Raw genomic sequence first — 18,807 nt, forward strand, 5'->3', positions numbered from 1 at the left:
AGGTACAGATAATCTGAACTTTGAACTGATATCACCACTTCCTCCACCGGTGGGTGAGATTTTTAACTAACACCTTAGTGTCATCTTATCTAAGTGTGAGGACTATGTCACGAGGAAACAATTCTGTGTTTAGGTTTGGTTAATCCTTCTGTTGCCTTTTGTGTGTGCAGAGGTGCTAGGGTTTGAACATAAAAGAGATACGGAGACGGGGAGAGACAGAAAGGATGAGAGAAAGGAATTTAGAAAGGATGGGGAGAAAGAGACAGAAAGGAGAGACCAGAGAGAGAGGTAGGGAGAGGGAGATAGAGAGAAAGAAGATAGAGCGAGATGGAGAAAGATTCACCGAGCGTGACAGAGGTAGAGAGATAGAACGAGAAAGGGACGGAGGGAGAGAGAAAGGGCCAGAACGAGAGGGTGAGAGAGTAGGAGAGGAAGGAAGAGAAACAGAGGGGGAGAAAGAAAGTAAGGGAATGAAATGAAATGAAAATCGCTTATTGTCACAATCAGGCGTCAATGAAGTTACTGTGAAAAGCCCCTAGTCGCCACATTCCGGCGCCTGTTCGGGGAGGCTGTTACGGGAATTGAACCCGCGCTGCTGGCCTGCGTTGGTCTGCTTTCAAAGCCAGCGATTTAGCCCTGTGCTAAACAGCCCCTGTTTAGGGACAGAGGGTGGGAAAGAGTGGGCGTTGGAGGGAGAGAGATGGAGAAGGAGAAAAAGAGGAAGAGAGAGACAGAGAGAGAGGGTGGAAGAGGGAGGGCGAGAGAGGGGGACAAAAGGCGTAAGTGATGGAAGGAGGGTGGGAAAGAGAGGGAGACAGAGAGCGGGAGGGAGAGAGAGAGATAGAGAAGGACAAAGAAAGTTAAAGAAGGGGAGAGAGGGTGGGAAAGAGTGGGAGACAGAGAGAGAGGGAGGGAGGGAGAGATAGAGAAGGAGAATTAGAGTTAGGGAGAGAGGGTATAAGAAGGAGGGAGAGCGAATCTATCAATGATAACCAAAGTGTTCTCGATTTCTTCTCCATGTCTACTGTATCAGCTCAGAGCACCTTCCATCCAATGATTGAATTGTTATGGCGCAGAAGGAGACCTTTGGCCCCTTGCATTGGCACCAACTCTCCATCTGAGCAAAGCACCCAGCGCCACTCCCCTGCCTTCTCCCCGGAATCCGGCACACTCTTCCTTGTCAGATCACGGGCAGATGGTCCCTAACACAGCAGAAGAAGGGCCACCTGACCTGGGTGACAATTACTCTGCTGTGTTGCCCTCCGAGGGCCAATCACCACAACTCTCCAATTCCCTTTTGATCCTGCCTCCACCACACTCGCGGACAGTGCCTTCCAGACCTCAATCACTCGCTGTCCGAGAGGAGTTTCTCCTCAGATCACTTTTGCTCCTTTTACTTAAATCTGTGTCCCTCTCGTTCTCGATCCTTTCACGAGCAGGAACCGTTTCTCCCCGTCTACTCTGTCCAGCCCTCCCATGGTTTTGAACGCCTCAAATCTCTGGGTGAAGACATTTCTCCGGAATTCTCTACAGGATATATTCAGGTTTTTAAAGAATATCTTCGCACGAACATTATTTAGGGAAGGATTCGCATTGAATTGTGCGAGGAGTGCTCCCTCCATGGTCTCAAGTCCTGGTGTTGGATGCAAACCCCGAACCTCTGGTCTAAAGGTAGGGGGCGCTACCACTGTGCTTCAAGGCCTCCTCCTACAGGATTCATTCATTACTATTATGTACTGATTAATAACTTTAGTTCTGGTCTTCCCAGCCAGGGGAAAAATCTAAAATAAAAGCAAAATGCTGCAGATGCTGGAAATCTGAAATAAAATTGGGAAATGCTGGAAAAGCTCAGCTGGTCGGGCAGCATCTGTGGAGAGAGAAACAGAATTAACGTTTCGGGTTCAAATGACTCATCTTCAGAAGAGGAAAGATCTTTTCTCCACACCGACTCATCGAGTCAGAGAGTTTTACAGCACAGAGAGAGGCCCTTCGGCCCATCGTGTGCGTGCCGGCCATCGAGCCCCTCTCTATTCTAACCCCATTTCCCAGCACTTGGTCCGTCGCCTTGTTTGCTGTGGAGTTCCAATCGCTCATCTAAATGCTTCTTAAATGTTGCGGGGGTTCCTGCCTCTCCCACCCTTTCAGGCAGCGAGTTCCAGACTCCCAGCATCCTCTGGGGGAAAAGGTTTTCCTCAAATCTCCTGCCCCTGACCTTAAATCTGCCCCCTGGTTACTGACCCCCTACTAAGGGGGGAAAGTTCCTTCCTATCCACCCTATCAATGTCCCTCATAATTCTGTCCACCTCGATCAGGTCCCCCCCCCCCCCGGCCTTCTCTGCACCAAGGAAAACAACCCCGGCCTAACCAGCCTCTCCCCATAGCTGAGACGCTCCAGCCCAGGCAGCATCCTGGTGAATCTCCCCTGCACCCTCTCCAGCGCAACCACATCCTTCCTATAGTGTGGCGACGAGAACAGCACACAGTACTCTAGCTGGGGCCTAACCAGTGTTTTATACAGCTCCATCATAACCTCCCCGCACTTATAATCTATACCGCGGCCAAATGCCCCTCCTTTTTTTCTTGATTTTTCCAATTAAGGTGGCCAATCCACCTACCCCGCACATCTTTGGGTTGTGGGGGTGTGACCCACGCAGAGACGGGGAGAACGTGCAAACTCCACACGGGCAGTGGCCCTGGGCTTGGATCAAACCCGGGTCCTTGGTGCCATGAGGCAGCAGCGCTAACCACTGCGCCACCCGTATACCCCTTCCTAACCACCTTATCTACCTGTCCAGCTGCCTTCAAGGATCAATGGACATGCACCAACAAAGTCCCTCTACTTCCGATCGTTCCATTCTTCATTGCGTATTCCCCTCCCTTGTTAGACCTCCGAAAATGCATCACCTCGTACCGTTCGGGGTACAAGTCCATTCGTCACTGCTCAGTTTACTTAAATCATAGAATTTTTTCATAGAATTTACAGTGCAGAAGGAGGCCATTCGGCCCATCGAGTCTGCACCAGCCCTTGGAAAGAACACCCTACTCAACCCCATACTTCTACCCAAGTCCATACCTCCACCCTAGTCCATACTTCCACCTTGTCCCCGTAACCCCACCTCACCATTTTTGGACACCAACGGCAATTTAGCACAGCCAATCCACCTAACCTGCACATCTTTGGACTGTGGGAGGAAACCGGAGCACCCGGAGGAAACCCACGCAGACACGCGGGGGAGAACGTGCAGACTCCTCACAGACAGTGACCCAAGCCGGGATTCGAACCTGGGACCCTGGAGCTGTGAAGCAACTGTGATAAGCACAGTGCTACCGTGCTGCCCCAAAAGACCACTATCAGGTCACCAATCCCCACCCACCCCCTCCCCGCGCCTTCTTTTCTCTGGAGTAAAGAGACACACGCAGCCTGCGAGTTGCTTTACCTGTGGTCGGAAGAATCTCATGTGGTTGCATATTATGTGGTACTCTTGTGTTTTAATTGGACTGTAGTACTTAATCTTCCTGGTGCTGAAGAGCAAGGGATAGCCAAACTGGTAAGAGTTGGGTAGCGCGAACGTCAGGTTGCGCGCCTCCCCAAAGCGGTACAGTATGTTGAGGATTGTGCTGCTGGCTGTCTTGTGCGTCTTTAGGAACATCACGTGCGTCTTGGGCTGACAGGGTCTCCACGGGACCCCTTCGTCCCGAGAGGTCATCGACAAAACCCGAGGCTGGTCCAACTGATTGGACATTACCCTAGAGAAACGGAACAGCATCGAAATGACAAAGTCAGCCGAGGCGCTGGAGTGAAAATGTCTCCGACAAGATTGGTTTCAACAGAGTTACACGGAATCGACAGGAAAATGGATCACCCGGTCTGACGGTGGAAGACGTAAATCCCCTTCTCGAACCATTGAATCCCTACAGGGCAATTTTGCATTTTTGGACTGTGGAAGGAAACCCACGCAGACACGGGGAGGAAGTGGAAACACCAAATAAACGATCACCCAAGGCCGGAATTGAACCTGGGTCCTTGGTGCTGTGTGGCAGCAGTGCTAACCACTGTGCCGCCCCTTGACAGTTGGTTTATTTACAGGGTGCAGCATTACTTGTGTCCATCTACTACCGACTAACCCAGTGCCCCGACGGTCTCTCTTTATATGTGCTCGAAGTACTTAATCAATCAATCCGCTTCACCTTGATAATACAATTAACGTACGATTAATGTACCATTAATACTTCCAACATAGACACGGGCCATTGGTCAAAATGGGCAACTGGTCCGTGTTGGGATTTATGAATCTCTCGCTCAACACACTATCGGCACATGTTTCTGTTCCTTCCTCCCTCAGAGGAGGCCATTCACCCACTAGAGCCTGCTCCGCCATTCAATTCTCCCTTCGCACTCTGCCCCTCTTATTCCTTAGGCTTTATTAAGCGACCGAGCATCCACAGCCCTTTGGGGTAGAGAGTTCCAAAGATTCACAACCTTACGGGAGGAAACATCTCTCCTCACCTCAGCCCAAAATGGCCGACCCCTTATCATCGAACTGTGATACCCCCCCCCCAACGCCCCCAAACCACTGCTAATTCTGGACTCTCCAACCAAGGTGCCTCTCAGCATCAACCCTGCCAAGCCTAGCTCAATTCCAGAGGTGGAGGGGTTTGTCTTATGAGGAGGGCGGCACGGTAGCACAGTAGTTAGCACCGCTGCCTCACAGCAGCCAAGGTCCCAGGTTCGACTCCCGGCTGGGTCACTGTCTGTGCGGAGTCTGCACTTTCTCCCTGTGTGTGCGTGGGTTTCCTCCGGGTGCTCCGGTTTCCTCCCACAGTCCAAAGACGTGCAGGTCAGGTGTGGACTGGCCGTGCTAAATTGCCCCTTAATGTCCAGGGATGTGCAGGTTAGGTTAAAGGCTATTTGGGATGGGGCGGGGAGGCGACTTTGTGTGGCGTGCTCTCTCGGGACGGTGCAGACTCAATGGGCCGAATGGCCTCCTTCTGAACTGCAGGGATTCTATGATGAACGGTTGAGCAGGTCAGGCAAACACTCGTTGGGAGTTTAGAAGAACGAAAGATGATCTTATTGAAACTTCTAAGGTGCTGAGGGGATTTTTCGTCTTGTGGAGGAATCTCGAACGAAGGGACAAAGTTTAAAAAATAAGGGGCGCGATTCTCCGGCCCCCCCACCGGGTCGGAGAATCGCTGGGGTCTGCCGTGAATCCCGCCCCCGCCGTGTCCCGAATTCTCCGCCACCAGAGATTCGGCGGGGGCGGGAATCGCACCGCGCCGGTCGGCGATTCCCCGGCCCGCGATGGGCCGAAGTCCCGCCGCTGTCAGCCCTCTCTCGCCGGTGTGGATTAAACCTCCTCTTGAACGGCGGGATAAGGCAGGCTCCGGGGTCATTGGGGGGGGGGGGGGGGGGCGATCTGGCCCCGGGGGGGTGCCCCCACGGTGACCTGGCCCGCGATTGGGGCCGACCGATCCGCGGGCGGGCCTGTGCCGTGGGGGCACTCTTTTCCTTCCGCCTTCGCCATGGTCTTCACTGTGGCGGAGGCGGAAGAGACCCCCCTCCCCTGCGCGTGCGCGGGGAGGCCGTGAGGGGCCACTGACGCTCCCGCGCATGCGTCGCCCGGCGAAGACCTTTGGGCCCTGGCTGGCGTGGCGCCCAAGGCCTTTCCCGCCAGCCTGCGGAGCGGAAACCGCTCCGACGCGGGCCTAGCCCCTCAAGGTGAGGGCTTGGCCTCTAAAGGTGCGGCGAATTCCGCACCTTTGGGGCGGCCCGACGCCGGAGTGGTTCCCGCCACTCCATCACGCCGGGACCCCCCCGCCCCGCCGGGTAGGGGAGAATCCCGCCCAAGGAGTCTCCCATTTAAAATGGAAGCCTAGAGGGATTGTTCCCCTCAGAGGATCATTCGTCTGGGGAATTCCGCGCCCCCCCCCCCCCCCCCATCCTAGAGAGCAGCGGTGGCTGAGGGTCATTGAATATATTCAAGACTGAGTTAGCCATATCTTTGATTGACAAGGGGGTCAAGGGTTAATGGAGGTCAGGCAGGTTAATGGAGGTCAGGCAGGTTAATGGAGGTCAGGCAGGAAAATGGGGGAGGGGGGAGCTTGAACCCAGCTCTTTCTCCCCAAGTCGTCGCACTACCGCCTTCGCAATCCACCCCCTACTGCTGCTCTTTTCCCATAGCCCTGCCAAGTTCCGGAACTTTCCTCACATAAATGAACATGTCTCAGAACACGCTTAATTTGTAATATTAGCCCACACTGTCAAATTAATGTCAAAACAGACATGCCTCTGAGGGGCTGTGGGAAACGCTCTAATTATGCGGTGACTCAATGCACCAAGGGAGGAAATGGTTTCCAGGTCTGCCTTAGCCCAGGGACGTCGAACCAGCCAAATCCCTCACCTCTTTCCAGCTGAAATAAACCTCTCGGTTAACTAATTTCTAACGTCTGCCCCTTTATTGCCCTGGAGAAGCCGGTGGCAGGTAAGTCAACGTCTTGGCAACCGGGTGGTTTGCGGGGTCACTCCAGAGGTGACAGGCGTAGTGGGGGTCTGGAGTCACGTGTAGGCCAGACCAGGGCGAGGGCGGCGCCTTTCCTTCCCTAAAAGGGGCCGCCAGACGGGCCTTTGCCGACAAATTGGCGGCCCCCGCTCCATTCCCTTTCTGTGGGCGGGGCCAGCATTGGTTGCCCATTACCTCATAACCCTTGAGCTGGACGCTTCAGAGGGCAGCTAAGAATCAGCCGCACTGCCGTGTGCCTGGATCAGAGGTGGCCCGGGAACCACGTTCGGCCCACCCGGGTTCGGAGCGCGGCCCCCCCCCCCCCCACGTGACATTTTGTTGACCGTCGCCCACGCGCGGGGGGGGGGTCACCACATTCCGCCAAATCCCGTCCGCGTGGGTTTTTTTTTTTCCGACCGGTATGGCTGAAGTGATTCGCCCAACAAGCGAGGGCGAGTGAGGTGAGGTGCGTGCCGATCCCTCGCAACACTGGCTGTGAGAGCCGTGCACTCCCTCTGCGTCCAAAGAGTGATGATGTGGAGATGCTGGCGTTGGACTGGGGTGAGCGCAGTATGAAGTCTTACAACACCAGGTTAAAGTCCAACAGGTTTGTTTCGATGTCCCGGGGGGGGGGTCTCCGATGTGGCCTGGCCCGCGATCGGGGCCCACCAATCGGCGGGCCGGCCTCTCTGGCTGGGGGCCTCCTTTCTTCCGCGCCGGCCCCTGTAGCCCTGCGCCGTGTTGCGTCGGGGCCGGCCGCGTTGAAGGGAGCCGCTGCGCCTGCGCGGGTCGGCGCTGGCGCCGGTGCCACTGCGCGTGCGCGGATCCCGCGGCGCCCAGCTTGCCGCGGGATCAGCAGCCGCCGCTCCAGTGCCGTGCTGGCCCCCCGTCGGGGCCAGAATTGCCGGCCCTGAGGCCGTGATGACGCCGTCGGGAGACGCGACGGCATTTCCGACGGCGTCAACACTTATCCTCAGGATCCGAGGCGGACCCGTGAATTTGAAATACATAGAATCCCAGCAGTGCAGAAGGAGGCCATTCAGCCCATCGAGTTTGCACCGATCCTCCGAAAGAGCACCCTACCTAGGCCCAACCCCCCGCCCTATCCCCGTAACCCAACCTAACCTTTTGGACACTAAGGGTCAACTGATCTTGGCCAATCCCACCTAACCTGCACATCGTTTGGACTGTGGGAGGAAGCCGGAGCACCCGGAGGAAACCCACGCAGACACCCGAGGCCAGAATTGAACCCGGGTCAGCCATGATCAAGTTGGCACAGATCCGAGGGGCAGAATGGGCCCCTGCTGCTCCCACGTTCCTTTGTTAAGTGTGCTTCACAAAGCTGCGATGGGATGATATAACTAAGATCTGAATTCAGCAACGGTCAACGTAGGATAGCAAATTAGCGTTTTCAAGTAAGCCATGCACTTCACTGTTGACCTTTTCCAGTGAGGCCCATTAACACGCATCAATCTTTTAATTCCAGTATTTAAATCACGTGGGAGCACGGAACGTGGATATTGCAGGAAAGAGAGACATGTTGTGCTCACCGGGACAAACACAAGACTGCCAAATTTCAAAGTCACAATAATGTTGAACGGGAGGAATCAGGCCCCCCTTTTTTCTTTCGCTATTCTTTCGCGAGATGTGGGCGTTGGTGGGCAAGGTCAGCATTTGCAGCCCATTCCCCCGACGGCCCTTGAAATGCGTAGTTAGCTCAGCCTCGTCAGAGGGTGGTTCAGAGTCAACCCACACGCCTGCGGGTCTGGAGTCACGTCCAGGCCGGGCATGAGGTGAACCAATAACAACATTTCAACATCAAAACAAAAAAAGGTCCCCCCCCCAGGTTTTATGAGCTGAATTGAAATCCCACCAGCCGCCGTGGTGGTGGAGGACCGAACCCACGTCGCCAGGGTTAGTCGTTCAATGCTGTTACCAAATTCACCACCATGTTCCCTGTGGTATAAATTGTGATCGTGTTGAAATTTGGTGTTCTTGTGTTTGTCCTGATGAGTGCCAGACGAGAAGCTTCGACAGCACGTGTCTTCTCCACAATAGTTATTGAAGCAAAATGTAAAATGACCTTTTTTTATCCGTGATGCCCAGCGTCTGGATTGCCAGCCCGATAGCCATTAGGATCACCACAGTCATCCATAGGACACTGAGGGTGCACCATTGGAGTAGCCTTGGCTTCCTAAAAGAAAGAGGTGGTGTGTGAGAAGATATACAGGAACATCCTTTTAACCTGGCCCTGATAGTCAAACCTTGATCCAGAAGATAGAACAGGACCTCACGAACAACAATAGAACAGAGAACATAGAACAGTACAGCACAGAACAGGCCCTTCGGCCCTCGATATTGTGCCAAGCATTGTCCGAAACCAAGATCAAGCTATCCCACTCCCTGTCATTCTGGTGTGCCCCATGTGCCTATCCAATAACCGCTTGAAAGTTCCTAAAGTGTCCGCACAGCAGGCAGTCCATTCCACACCCTAACCACTCTCTGAGCAAAGAACCTACCTCGGACATCCCTCCTATATCTCACGCCCCGAACCTTATAGTTATGCCCCCTTGTAACAGCTACATCCACCCGAGGAAATAGTCTCTGAACGTCCACTCGATCTATCCCCCTCATCACCTTATAAACCTCTACTAAGTCGCCTCTCATCCTCCTCCACTGCAAAGAGCTCCCTCAACCTTTCCACATAAGACCTACCCTCCAATCCAGGCAGCATCCTGGTAAATCTCCTTTGCACCCTTTCCAATGCTTCCACATCCTTCCTATAATGAGGTGGCATACGAACGAATTCTGAGCGGGAGTAGGCCCCTCGAGCCTGCTACCCCATTCAATAAGATCATGGCTGATCTGATAGGAACCGCAAACCCCCATTTCCTGCCGACCCCTCAGATAACCTTTCACCCCGGCCCCCCTCCAACCCTGTTAGTCAAGAATCTATCCAACTCTGCCTGAAAAGGATTCTGCATCCGCTGCCTTTTCAGAGACTCCGCCCTCTGAGAGAAAATATTTCTCCTCATCTCCATCTTAAAGTGGCCACCCCCTTATTTTTAAACAGTGACCCCCCCTCGTTCTAGATTCTCCCACCAGAGGAAACGACCTCTCCACATCCACCCCTGCCAAGACCCCTCGGGATGTTTTTTTAATTCAAAATAAATTTCATAGCTGCCTGTGAGATCTTGCTGTGCGCAAATCTGGTTGCTGCGATTCCCACAATCCAACACTCCAACGGACCGTAAAACGCGGCTAGACACCCCGAGGATGCGAAAGGCACTACAGAAATGTTGTTTGAAGTGTCGAATAGTTGCCTTCCAAACACTTTGGGGGGCAGGATTTTACCCATCCCCAACCCCCCCCCCCCCCACCTCCCCTGGCAGCAGGATCTTCCAGTCCCCTCGATATCTATGCCCTTTTTGCCGTGTTCGACGGACGCGCCACCAGGGAACCCCACCGCCTGGGTGGGGCATTCGCCAATGGCGGTCTGGATGTTCCCACCGGGGGGGGAGGGGGTGGGGGGGGTCAAATATATCTGACACTCCCCGGGGAACCTTATCTCGCACTTTGAAAAGGCAGTGTCAGCCCCCCGCAACCGGAAACAGCGTTTTCATCGCACGAGACAATTGAAATCGGACATCGCGCCGCAAATAATTTGCGGGAAAGTTAGCAATTCGGAAAAACTAGAACGCAAAAGAATTTGCGGAGTTGTGGGGGGTGGGGGGGGTGGGGTGGAGAAAACCTGAAGACCACTGCGCAGGGCGGTGAATCCAGCCTCACAGGATTCTGGGTTCGAGAACTTCCACAATAGCAAGGCAACAGAACAGGAGGCCAATCACCCTGTCGCATCCCTGCTAGCTCCCCGTAAGAGCAACTCACCCAGTCCCCCGCCCCCCACCTCGCCAAATTATTTTTCGTTCGCTGATAATTATCCAATTCGCTTCGGAAAATAGCACCTTTCGCAGCGTCCTGGCTGAAGCGTTGTCATGCGGGCAACGCGGCAACCAATCGGCGCACAGCAAGATCCCGCAAACAGCAAAGGTGATAAATGACCTGGATCGCCCGCTTTCATTTCGGTGATTCGTTCCAGGTTCAGAAGCAAAGAAGCGCCGTGAATCTTGTACAGAACACCTTTGGATGCAGGCTTCTAATCCACTGGCATTTTCCCTTAACTAAGAAGAGCAGTGCTGTTTCGGTGCAACATCGTGGGCCGAAGGGCCTGTACTGCGCTGTATCGTTCTATGTTCTATGTACTCGTGCTCACCCAGTGTCCTGTACAACTGAAACGTACTCCCTACTTCTGTCATTTGTAAGCACAATAAACGATAGCTTTAGCTTTCCCAATTACCTCTGGTGCCTGCAGACGAGCCTTTTGTGATCCATTCACTCGGGCACCCAGATCCCTGAGATGTGGACTTGCGTTTATATAGCACTTTTCATAGAATTTACAGTGCAGAAGGAGGCCATTCGGCCCATTGAGTCTGCACCGGCTCTTTGAAAGAGCACCCTACCCAAGGTCAACACCTCCACCCTATCCCCATAACCCAGTAACCCCACCCAACACTAACGGCAATTTTGGACACTAAGGGCAATTTATCACAGCCAATCCACCTAACCCGCACGTCTTTGGACTGGGGGAGGAAACCGGAGCACCCGGAGGAAACCCACGCACACACACAGGGAGGACGTGCAGACTCCGCACAGACAGTGACCCAAGCCGGAATCGAACCTGGGACCCTGGAGCTGTGAAGCAATTGTGCTAACCACAATGCTACCGGGCTGCCCTTTCGTGACCATAGAATCCCTGCAGTGCAGAAGGAAGTCATTCAGCCCATCACGTCTGCACCGACCCTCTGATAGAGCATCTTACCTCAGCCCACTCGCTCTGCACTATCCCTGTAACCCCACCTAACCTCCACATCTTTGGACACTAAGGGTCAATTTAGCACGGCCAATCCACCTAACCTGCACATCTTTGGACTGTGGGAGGAAACTGGAGCACCCGGAGGAAACCCACGCAGACACGGAGAGGAAGGTCAAACTGCACACAGATGCAGCGGTGCTAACCACTGTGCCGCGCATTTGATCTCACCAACAACTTTACAGCCAGTAAACTACGTTTAGATGCAAACCCTGTTGTAATTTAGGAAGGTCAGCGGCCTTTGTGCGCACAGGAAGATTCCGCAAACAGCAACGCGATAGTGACAGTAATCATCTGTTCTCGCATGAGGGATAAATATTGGCCCCGGGGATAACTGCCCTCCTATCGGATCTTTCACCACCCCACTGAGAGGGCCTCAGTTTAATGTCTGCTCTGGACGAGGGCGCTTCAGACAGTGCAGCACTCCCGCATTGCTGCGTTTGAATGTCAGTCTGGGTTCTTCCGCCACTCAGGTCCTGGAGTTGAACCCACAACCTTAGGACACAGAGACAAGAGGGTGATATTCTTCCCACCAAATTGCACCACCTTAGAGACGTGGGAAATAGGAGCAGGAGGAGGCCACCATGCGGCCCTTCGATCCAGCTCCACCATTCATCATGATCCTGGCTAATTCTCTATCTAGGCAACATACTCCAGCTTTCTCCCCCCCATGAACCCTTGACACCTTCATTGTCCAAAAATCCATCCACTTCCTTCTTAAATACATTGAGTGCCCTCCACAGCCGTCTGTGTTAGAGAGTCCCATAGGGTCACCACCCTCTGAATGAAGACATTTACAGAGAACAAACAAAGAACAAAGAAAAGTACAGCACAGGAACAGGCCCTTCGGCCCTCCAAGCCTGCGCCGACCATGCTGCCCGACTAAACTACAATCTTCTACACTTCCTGGGTCCGTATCCCTCTATTCCCATCCTATTCATGTATTTGTCAAGATGCCCCTTAAACGTCACTATCGCTCCTGCTTCCACCACCTCCTCCGGCAGCGAGTTCCAGGCACCCACTACCCTCTGTGTAAAAAACTTGCCTCGTACATCTCCTCTAAACCTTGCCCCTCACACCTTAAACCTATGCCCCCTACTAATTGTCCCCTCTACCCTGGGGAAAAGCCTCTGACTATCCACTCTGTCTATGCCCCTCATAATTTTGTAGACCTCTCTCAGGTCGCCCCTCAACCTCCGTCGTTCTAGTCAGAACAAACCGAGTTTATTCAACCGCTCCTCATAGCTAATGCCCTCCAGACCAGGCAACATCCTGGTAAATCTCTTCTGCACCCTCTCTAAAGCCTCCTCATCTCAGTCCGAAGTGGCCGACCCCATATCCCGAGGCTGTGACCCCTTGTTCAGACCCATTGCCCCTGCCGTTAAATCTCTGCCCCCTGGTTATTGACCCCTCTACTAAAGGAGAAATGTTCCTTCCTATCCACCTCATCTATGTCCCTCATAATTCTGTCCACCTCGATCAGGTCCCCCCCCCTCGGCCTTCCCTGCACCAAGGGAAACAACCCCAGCCTAACCAGCCTCTCCCCATAGCTGGGACGCTCCAGCCCAGGCAGCATCCTGGTGAATCTCCCCTGCACCCTCTCCAGCGCAACCACATCATTCCTATAGTGTGGCGACGAGAACAGCACACAGTACTCTAGCTGGGGCCTAACCAGCGTTTTATACAGCTCCATCATAACCTCCCCGCACTTATAATCTATACCTCGGCTAATAAAGGCAAGTATCCCATATGCCTGGTGAGATATATTTAAGGGAAAGCAGGATAAACACATGAAGGGTAGAGGAATAGGATATGTTGATGGGGTGAGATGTAGCGGTAGTGGGAGGAGGCTCGTGAAGTTCATAGAATCATAGAATCTACAATGCAGGAGGCCATTCAGCCCATCGAGTCTGCACCAGCCCTTGGAAAGGGCACCCCACTGAAGCCCACGCCTCCACCCTATCCCCGTAACCCAGTAACCCCACCTAACCTTTTTGGACACTAAGGACAATTTATCATGGCCAGTCCACCTAACCTGCACATCTTTGGACTGCGGGAGGAAACCGGAGCACCCGGAGGAAACCCACGCACACACGGGGGCGGACGTGCAGACTCCACACTGACAGTGACCCAAGCCGGGGAATCGAACCCGGGACCCTGGAGCTGTGAAGCAACTGAGGTAACCACTGTGCTACCGTGCTGCCTTACGGGGATAGGGTGGGAGAGAGGGCTGGGCAGGGTGCTCTTTCGGAGGGTCGGTGCAGACTCGATGGGCCGAATGGCCTCCTTCTGCACAGTAGGGATTCCACGATGATTTCCTGAACCTCTACGAGGCTCTTTTCCATATTGGGGGAACGCCTGGGACGTTTTGCATTTTTTTGAGAGCTAGACAGATACTCCAGGATGGAGCGAGGGTGAAGGGGCATCGGAGGCAAGAGCTGCCCCCTGGCCACCAACTTAAACCTCTGTCTCCCTCCCTCTCCAATGTGTAACTGGAGAGTGGACAGAAGCAGCAAATGCCTGCCCAGCCCCCTCGGCTGCATTTGAACCAAGATCCGAGATGGAGGAGAGGGGGAGGGTCATCAAATATCCATCCCCCACCCCCAGGTGGTGAAAGGAGGGAGGTGGTGGATTTTAATCCTGTCCCCAGCCCCCCGTCCGCCAGAGCTGGGCATCGCATAATTTAGCCTTGAGCATTGTTAATTCATCTCAACCCCCCCCCCCCCCCCTTCTCTCTCTGCAAATCCTGCTGCAATTATTTAAGATTGCCCGTTCTGCATTAATACGTCCTCCACCCCCTCCCCAGCCCTGATCCCCCCCCCTCCTTAATACTGAGCCTGTTCAACAGCAAGTCGTCCCCCCCCCCCCGAAACTGCACCTGATCAATTTCGCATTGCATGTCAATTTCAGAAGCATTTTTCTCTCTCTCCCCCCCCCCCCCCCCCCCCCACCTTAATGGGACACTTACTTGCGACGTCTTCGTCGGAACATCTCGACCAGGTTTATCTCAAAGGATGCAACTTCGCCTCAGCTTTCCAAGGTGACGGAATGTCCTTTTTTTTAATACAAGATATATTTAAATTGTCTCTTCCCCCCCCCCCCCCCCCGTTCAACGCGATTGCAATGGAGAGAGAGAGACAGCAGCAGTGCAATGATCTGACTGCAGATTTCCAGTTGGCACAGACATTGCCAGCCCCCTACTGGATCCTCCCAGTGTAGATAATAACTCTGGGCAGGTACCTCTCTCTCTCACCATTCCCACCCCCCCTCTCCCTCTCCCTTTAGGAGGAGCAGGAATCGAAAGTGCGTGGGCTGCTTGTAAACTGGGCGTGAGGGTGAACTCACAGTCTGGAGAAGGGCGAGAAGTGGGGTGAACAAATCGTAGGTTTCCCCTGCAGTGCAGAAGGAGACCATTCGGCCCGTCAGGTCAGCACCGACCCCTCTGTAAGAGCACCCCACTCCCGCCCCACCCGCCCCGCGCACCCCACCTAACCTGCGCATCCCCGGACACTAAGGGGCAATTTATCACCGCCAATCCACCCTAACCTGGGTAACACATGTCGATAGCACTGTGGCTTCACAGCGGCAGGGTCCCAGGTTCGATTCCCCACTGGGTTGCTGTCTGTGCGGAGTCTGCACGTTCTCCCCCGTGTCCCCGTGGGTTTCCTCCGGATGCTCCGGTTTCCTCCCACAGTCCAAAGATGTGCAGGTTAGGTGGATTGGCCGTGATAAATTGCCCTTAGTGTCCAAAAAGGTTAGGAGGGGTTATTGGGTGACGGGGATAGGGTGGAAGCGTACGTGGGTCGGTGCAGACTCGATGGGCCGAATGGCCTCCTTCTGGCACTGTATGTTTTATGCTTTATGTTCTAACTTGCACATCTTTGGTCACTAAGGGCAATTTAGCCCGGCCAATCCACCTAACCTGCACATCTTTGGTCACAAAGGGCAATTTATCACGGCCAATTCACCGAACCTGCACATCTTTGGACTGTGGGAGGAAACCGGAGCACCCGGAGGAAACCCACGCGGACACGGGGGAGAGCGTGCAGACTCCGCACAGACAGTGAGCCGAGGCCGGAATCGGAGGAGCGCAGAGATCTTTGTGCATCGTGGGACTTGGAGGAGGTTACAGAGATTGAGGCCACGGAGGGATTTGGAAGGAAGGGTCAGAAAAGAAAATGACCTGCCAGCAGCACGCAGGCATTATTCCGACGTAGGGAGAAGGAACAGCATCGAAACAGGCCGTTCGATCCATCTACTACGTGCTGGTGTTTCTGCTCCGCTTCTGCGCCCCCCTCCCACTCTCTCGTCATCTCCCCTGTCATTGCATCCTTCCATTCCTTCCGCCCTCCTGTGATTCCTTCCTCTCCGAGGGTCATTGATGTCTGGGATCCTCTTGCCCCAGAGAGCAGCCGAGGTGGTGGGTCCATATGTTCCAACGTTGGGCTGGACAGGTTTCTGATCGAGGGGGGAGTGGAGGATTATGGGGGTGGGGCTGGCGAAGGGGCGGGGTCGGGACAGACGGGAAGGTGGGGGTGAGGTTACAAACAGATCAGGCATGATTATATCGAATGGAGGTGTGGGGCCGAATGGCCTCCTCCTGTTCCGATTACTGGTGACCCTATTCGTATATGAAAGGATTTGCATTTCTGTAGTGCCTTTAACTGCCTCAGGGCGTTCCAAAGCACGCCGCAGCCAAGCAAACACGTTCAGATGTGCCATATTGAGGAAACGGGCAGCACGGTAGCACAGTGGTTAGCACAGTTGCTTCACAGCTCCAGGGTCCCAGGTTCGATTCCCGGCTTGGGTCACTGTCTGTGCGGAGTCTGCACATCCTCCCCGTGTCTGCCCGGGTTTCCTCCGGGTGCTCCGGTTTCCTCCCACGGTCCAAAGATGTGCAAGTTAGGTGGATTGACCGCGCTAAATTTCCCCTTAGTGTCCAAAAGAGGTGGGGTGGGGTTCCTGGGTTGCGGGGAAGGGGTGGAGGTGTGTGCTTGGGTGGGGGTGCTCTTTCCAAGGGCCGGTGTAGACTCGATGGGCCGAATGGCCTCTCTGCACTGTAATTTCTACGATTCTATGATAAACCTGCGCATAGCAAGCTCCCACAAACAGCAGTCACGGCCGGATCATCTGTTTGGAGAGATGGTGGTTGGGGGATCAATATTGGCCCCTCTGAGACATGGGAGAACTCTGCTTCAATGAACGTTACAATCCTGGGTGAGTGATGAATATTGCTTGCATTACCGATGCAAGAGAGTAATTTGACCAATGTAAAAACTTGAAAAATTGACGTGCTTCCTGCGATGGCCGATTTGAAATGCCTGAGAAGCTATTTCACAAATAAAGTATGCATTTTGCAGATAAAGAAAAAGAAGAATATATTGCCACGAGAGATTTTCCCTCCGCTCTCCTTCGAATAGTGGCCACGATGGTATCATTTACATCCACACAAGAGGGCCTCGGTTTGGGGTCTCACAGACGGCACCTCTGACAGTGCAGCACTCCCCCCAGCATGGCACCGGAGTGCCAGATAAATTTATTGTGCTCATGGGGGGGGGAAGGGGGTGGCATGGTGGCACAGTGGTTAGCAGTGCTGCCTCACGGCGCCGAGGACCCGGGTTCGATCCTAGCCCCGGGTCACTGTCCGTGCGGAGTTTGCATGTTCATAGAATTTCATAGAATTTACAGTGCAGAAGGAGGCCATTCGGCCCATCGAGTCTGCACTGGCTCTCTGAAAGAGCACCCTACCCAGCCGCACACCTCCACCCTATCCCCATAACCCAGTAACCCCACCCAACACTAAGGGCAATTTTGGACACTAAGGGCAATTTAGCATGGCCAACCCACCTAACCTGCACATCTTTGGACTGTGGGAGGAAACCGGAGCACCCGGAGGAAACCCACGCACACACGGGGAGGACGTGCAGACTCCGCACAGACAGTGACCCAAGCGGGGAATCGAACCTGGGACCCTGGAGCTGTGAAGCAATTGTGCTAACCACCATGCTACCGTGTTGCCCAAATGTCTCCCCATTCTCCCCATGCCTGCGTGGGTCTCCCCCCACCCACCGAGCCCAAAAAGATGTGCAGGGCGAGGTGGACTGGCCACGCCAAATTGCCCGTTAATTGGGGAAAAAAAATGAATTGGGTACTCTAAATTTATGTCAGAAGAAATGTCGTGTTCGGTCCTCCGGAGCGGGGATTTGAACCCACAGCTGTCTGACTCCGAGGCAAAGGGGAGAGAAAGAGAGAGCCACCCGCTGACTCACAGCTCCCGCGCAGGAATCACTCCACGGAAAGGCACAGCACCCGATAGAGGCCATTAGGCCCATTGCCATGCTGGCCCCCTTCCGAGATACGGTAGGGACCAGCGCACTTGGGCAGATTTGAGAATGGATCATTAAAAAATAAACTCGAGGCCTCTGAGTGGTTTTATTGAAGGATGGTGCGGGGTAAGTTAATTATTACAGGGCTCTGACATATGGCAGCTGAGTTGTGTGTGACAAAAAGCGCTGATCGAGATGTAAGTGGGTGAGGTCTGTGTACATTCTGCTGATTGACAAATGCTGATGTGGAATACCGGGAAGGTATTACACTAGGCTGTGAATTCCTGTTCCGAAGTTACGGTCAGTGATTCGCAACATTACAGATTAGGTAACACTCCGGGATCTTCCTGCTCCTCCACCTCATCTTCTCTGCCAATGCCGGCCCTGCCTTCAGCCGCCTGGGCCCCTACGCTCCGGAATTCCCTCCGTAAACCTCTCGGCCGCTCACTTGGCCTCCTTCGAGGCGCCCCTCAGAACCAAATTCTTGTGAGCCAGCTTTGGGCCGCCTGCCCCTGTTCCCGCCTCACGTGACGAGGTGTCGAATTCTGTTTGATCGCCATTCCTCGGTGAGCCTGACCGCGTCACGGGGAAGGGCGGAGCGCGGCGGTCAGCTCCCGCCAATGTTTTGTTTCAGGCGGTGCTCAGTCTTCGCCGCGATGGGGAATAGCTTCCGCAGTGGCGACATGGAGCTCTCTGCGCCCTCCGCTGAATTTTGTCAAGGTGGGGGGGGGGGGGGGGAAAGGGGGGCTCACCAATTAAGTGTGTCGTCGATTGGGGTGGGGTGGGGGCGGGCACCACAGCTCCATCCGGGTTCCCCCTGCGAGGCACCACTTGTGCCAATTTGCTGCAAACAGGCCTTGGGGCCCACTTCGGGAAACGGTTCCGCAGCGCCCAATCCTGGCCTCTGCGGAGGGTGCGATCTGTGGTAAGGAAGCGGTTGTTAATGGCGGCATGTTGTCTCCATTCCCGCTGCCACGGGGCTTCCCTGGCACTCTTGTCTTAGCCATACAGGCTGTGGTGATGGGAGGCGAGCAGCAGGCTTTTGGTAAGG

General features: G+C 54.3%; 1 protein-coding gene across 4 annotated transcripts in view; it reads right to left on the minus strand.

Moving 5' to 3' along the window:
- gal3st4 (galactose-3-O-sulfotransferase 4) overlaps positions 1-18,807 on the minus strand; it is a 104,403-nt gene that overhangs the window by 2,586 nt on the left and 83,010 nt on the right. For 2 of the 4 annotated variants that reach the window (XM_072493352.1, XM_072493353.1), the window contains exons 2-3: positions 8,584-8,694; positions 3,438-3,747 (exon numbers count right to left, since the gene is read on the minus strand). In XM_072493352.1, the coding sequence (XP_072349453.1) occupies positions 3,438-3,747; positions 8,584-8,694 (421 nt within the window). Of the gene's footprint in view, positions 1-3,437; positions 3,748-8,583; positions 8,695-14,398; positions 14,535-18,807 lie in introns of those variants that run through there. The other 2 variants (XM_072493351.1, XM_072493354.1) reach the window with 2 other exon arrangements.

Source organism: Scyliorhinus torazame, chromosome 31, assembly GCF_047496885.1.
Source record: "Scyliorhinus torazame isolate Kashiwa2021f chromosome 31, sScyTor2.1, whole genome shotgun sequence".
Classification (NCBI taxonomy): domain Eukaryota; kingdom Metazoa; phylum Chordata; class Chondrichthyes; order Carcharhiniformes; family Scyliorhinidae; genus Scyliorhinus; species Scyliorhinus torazame.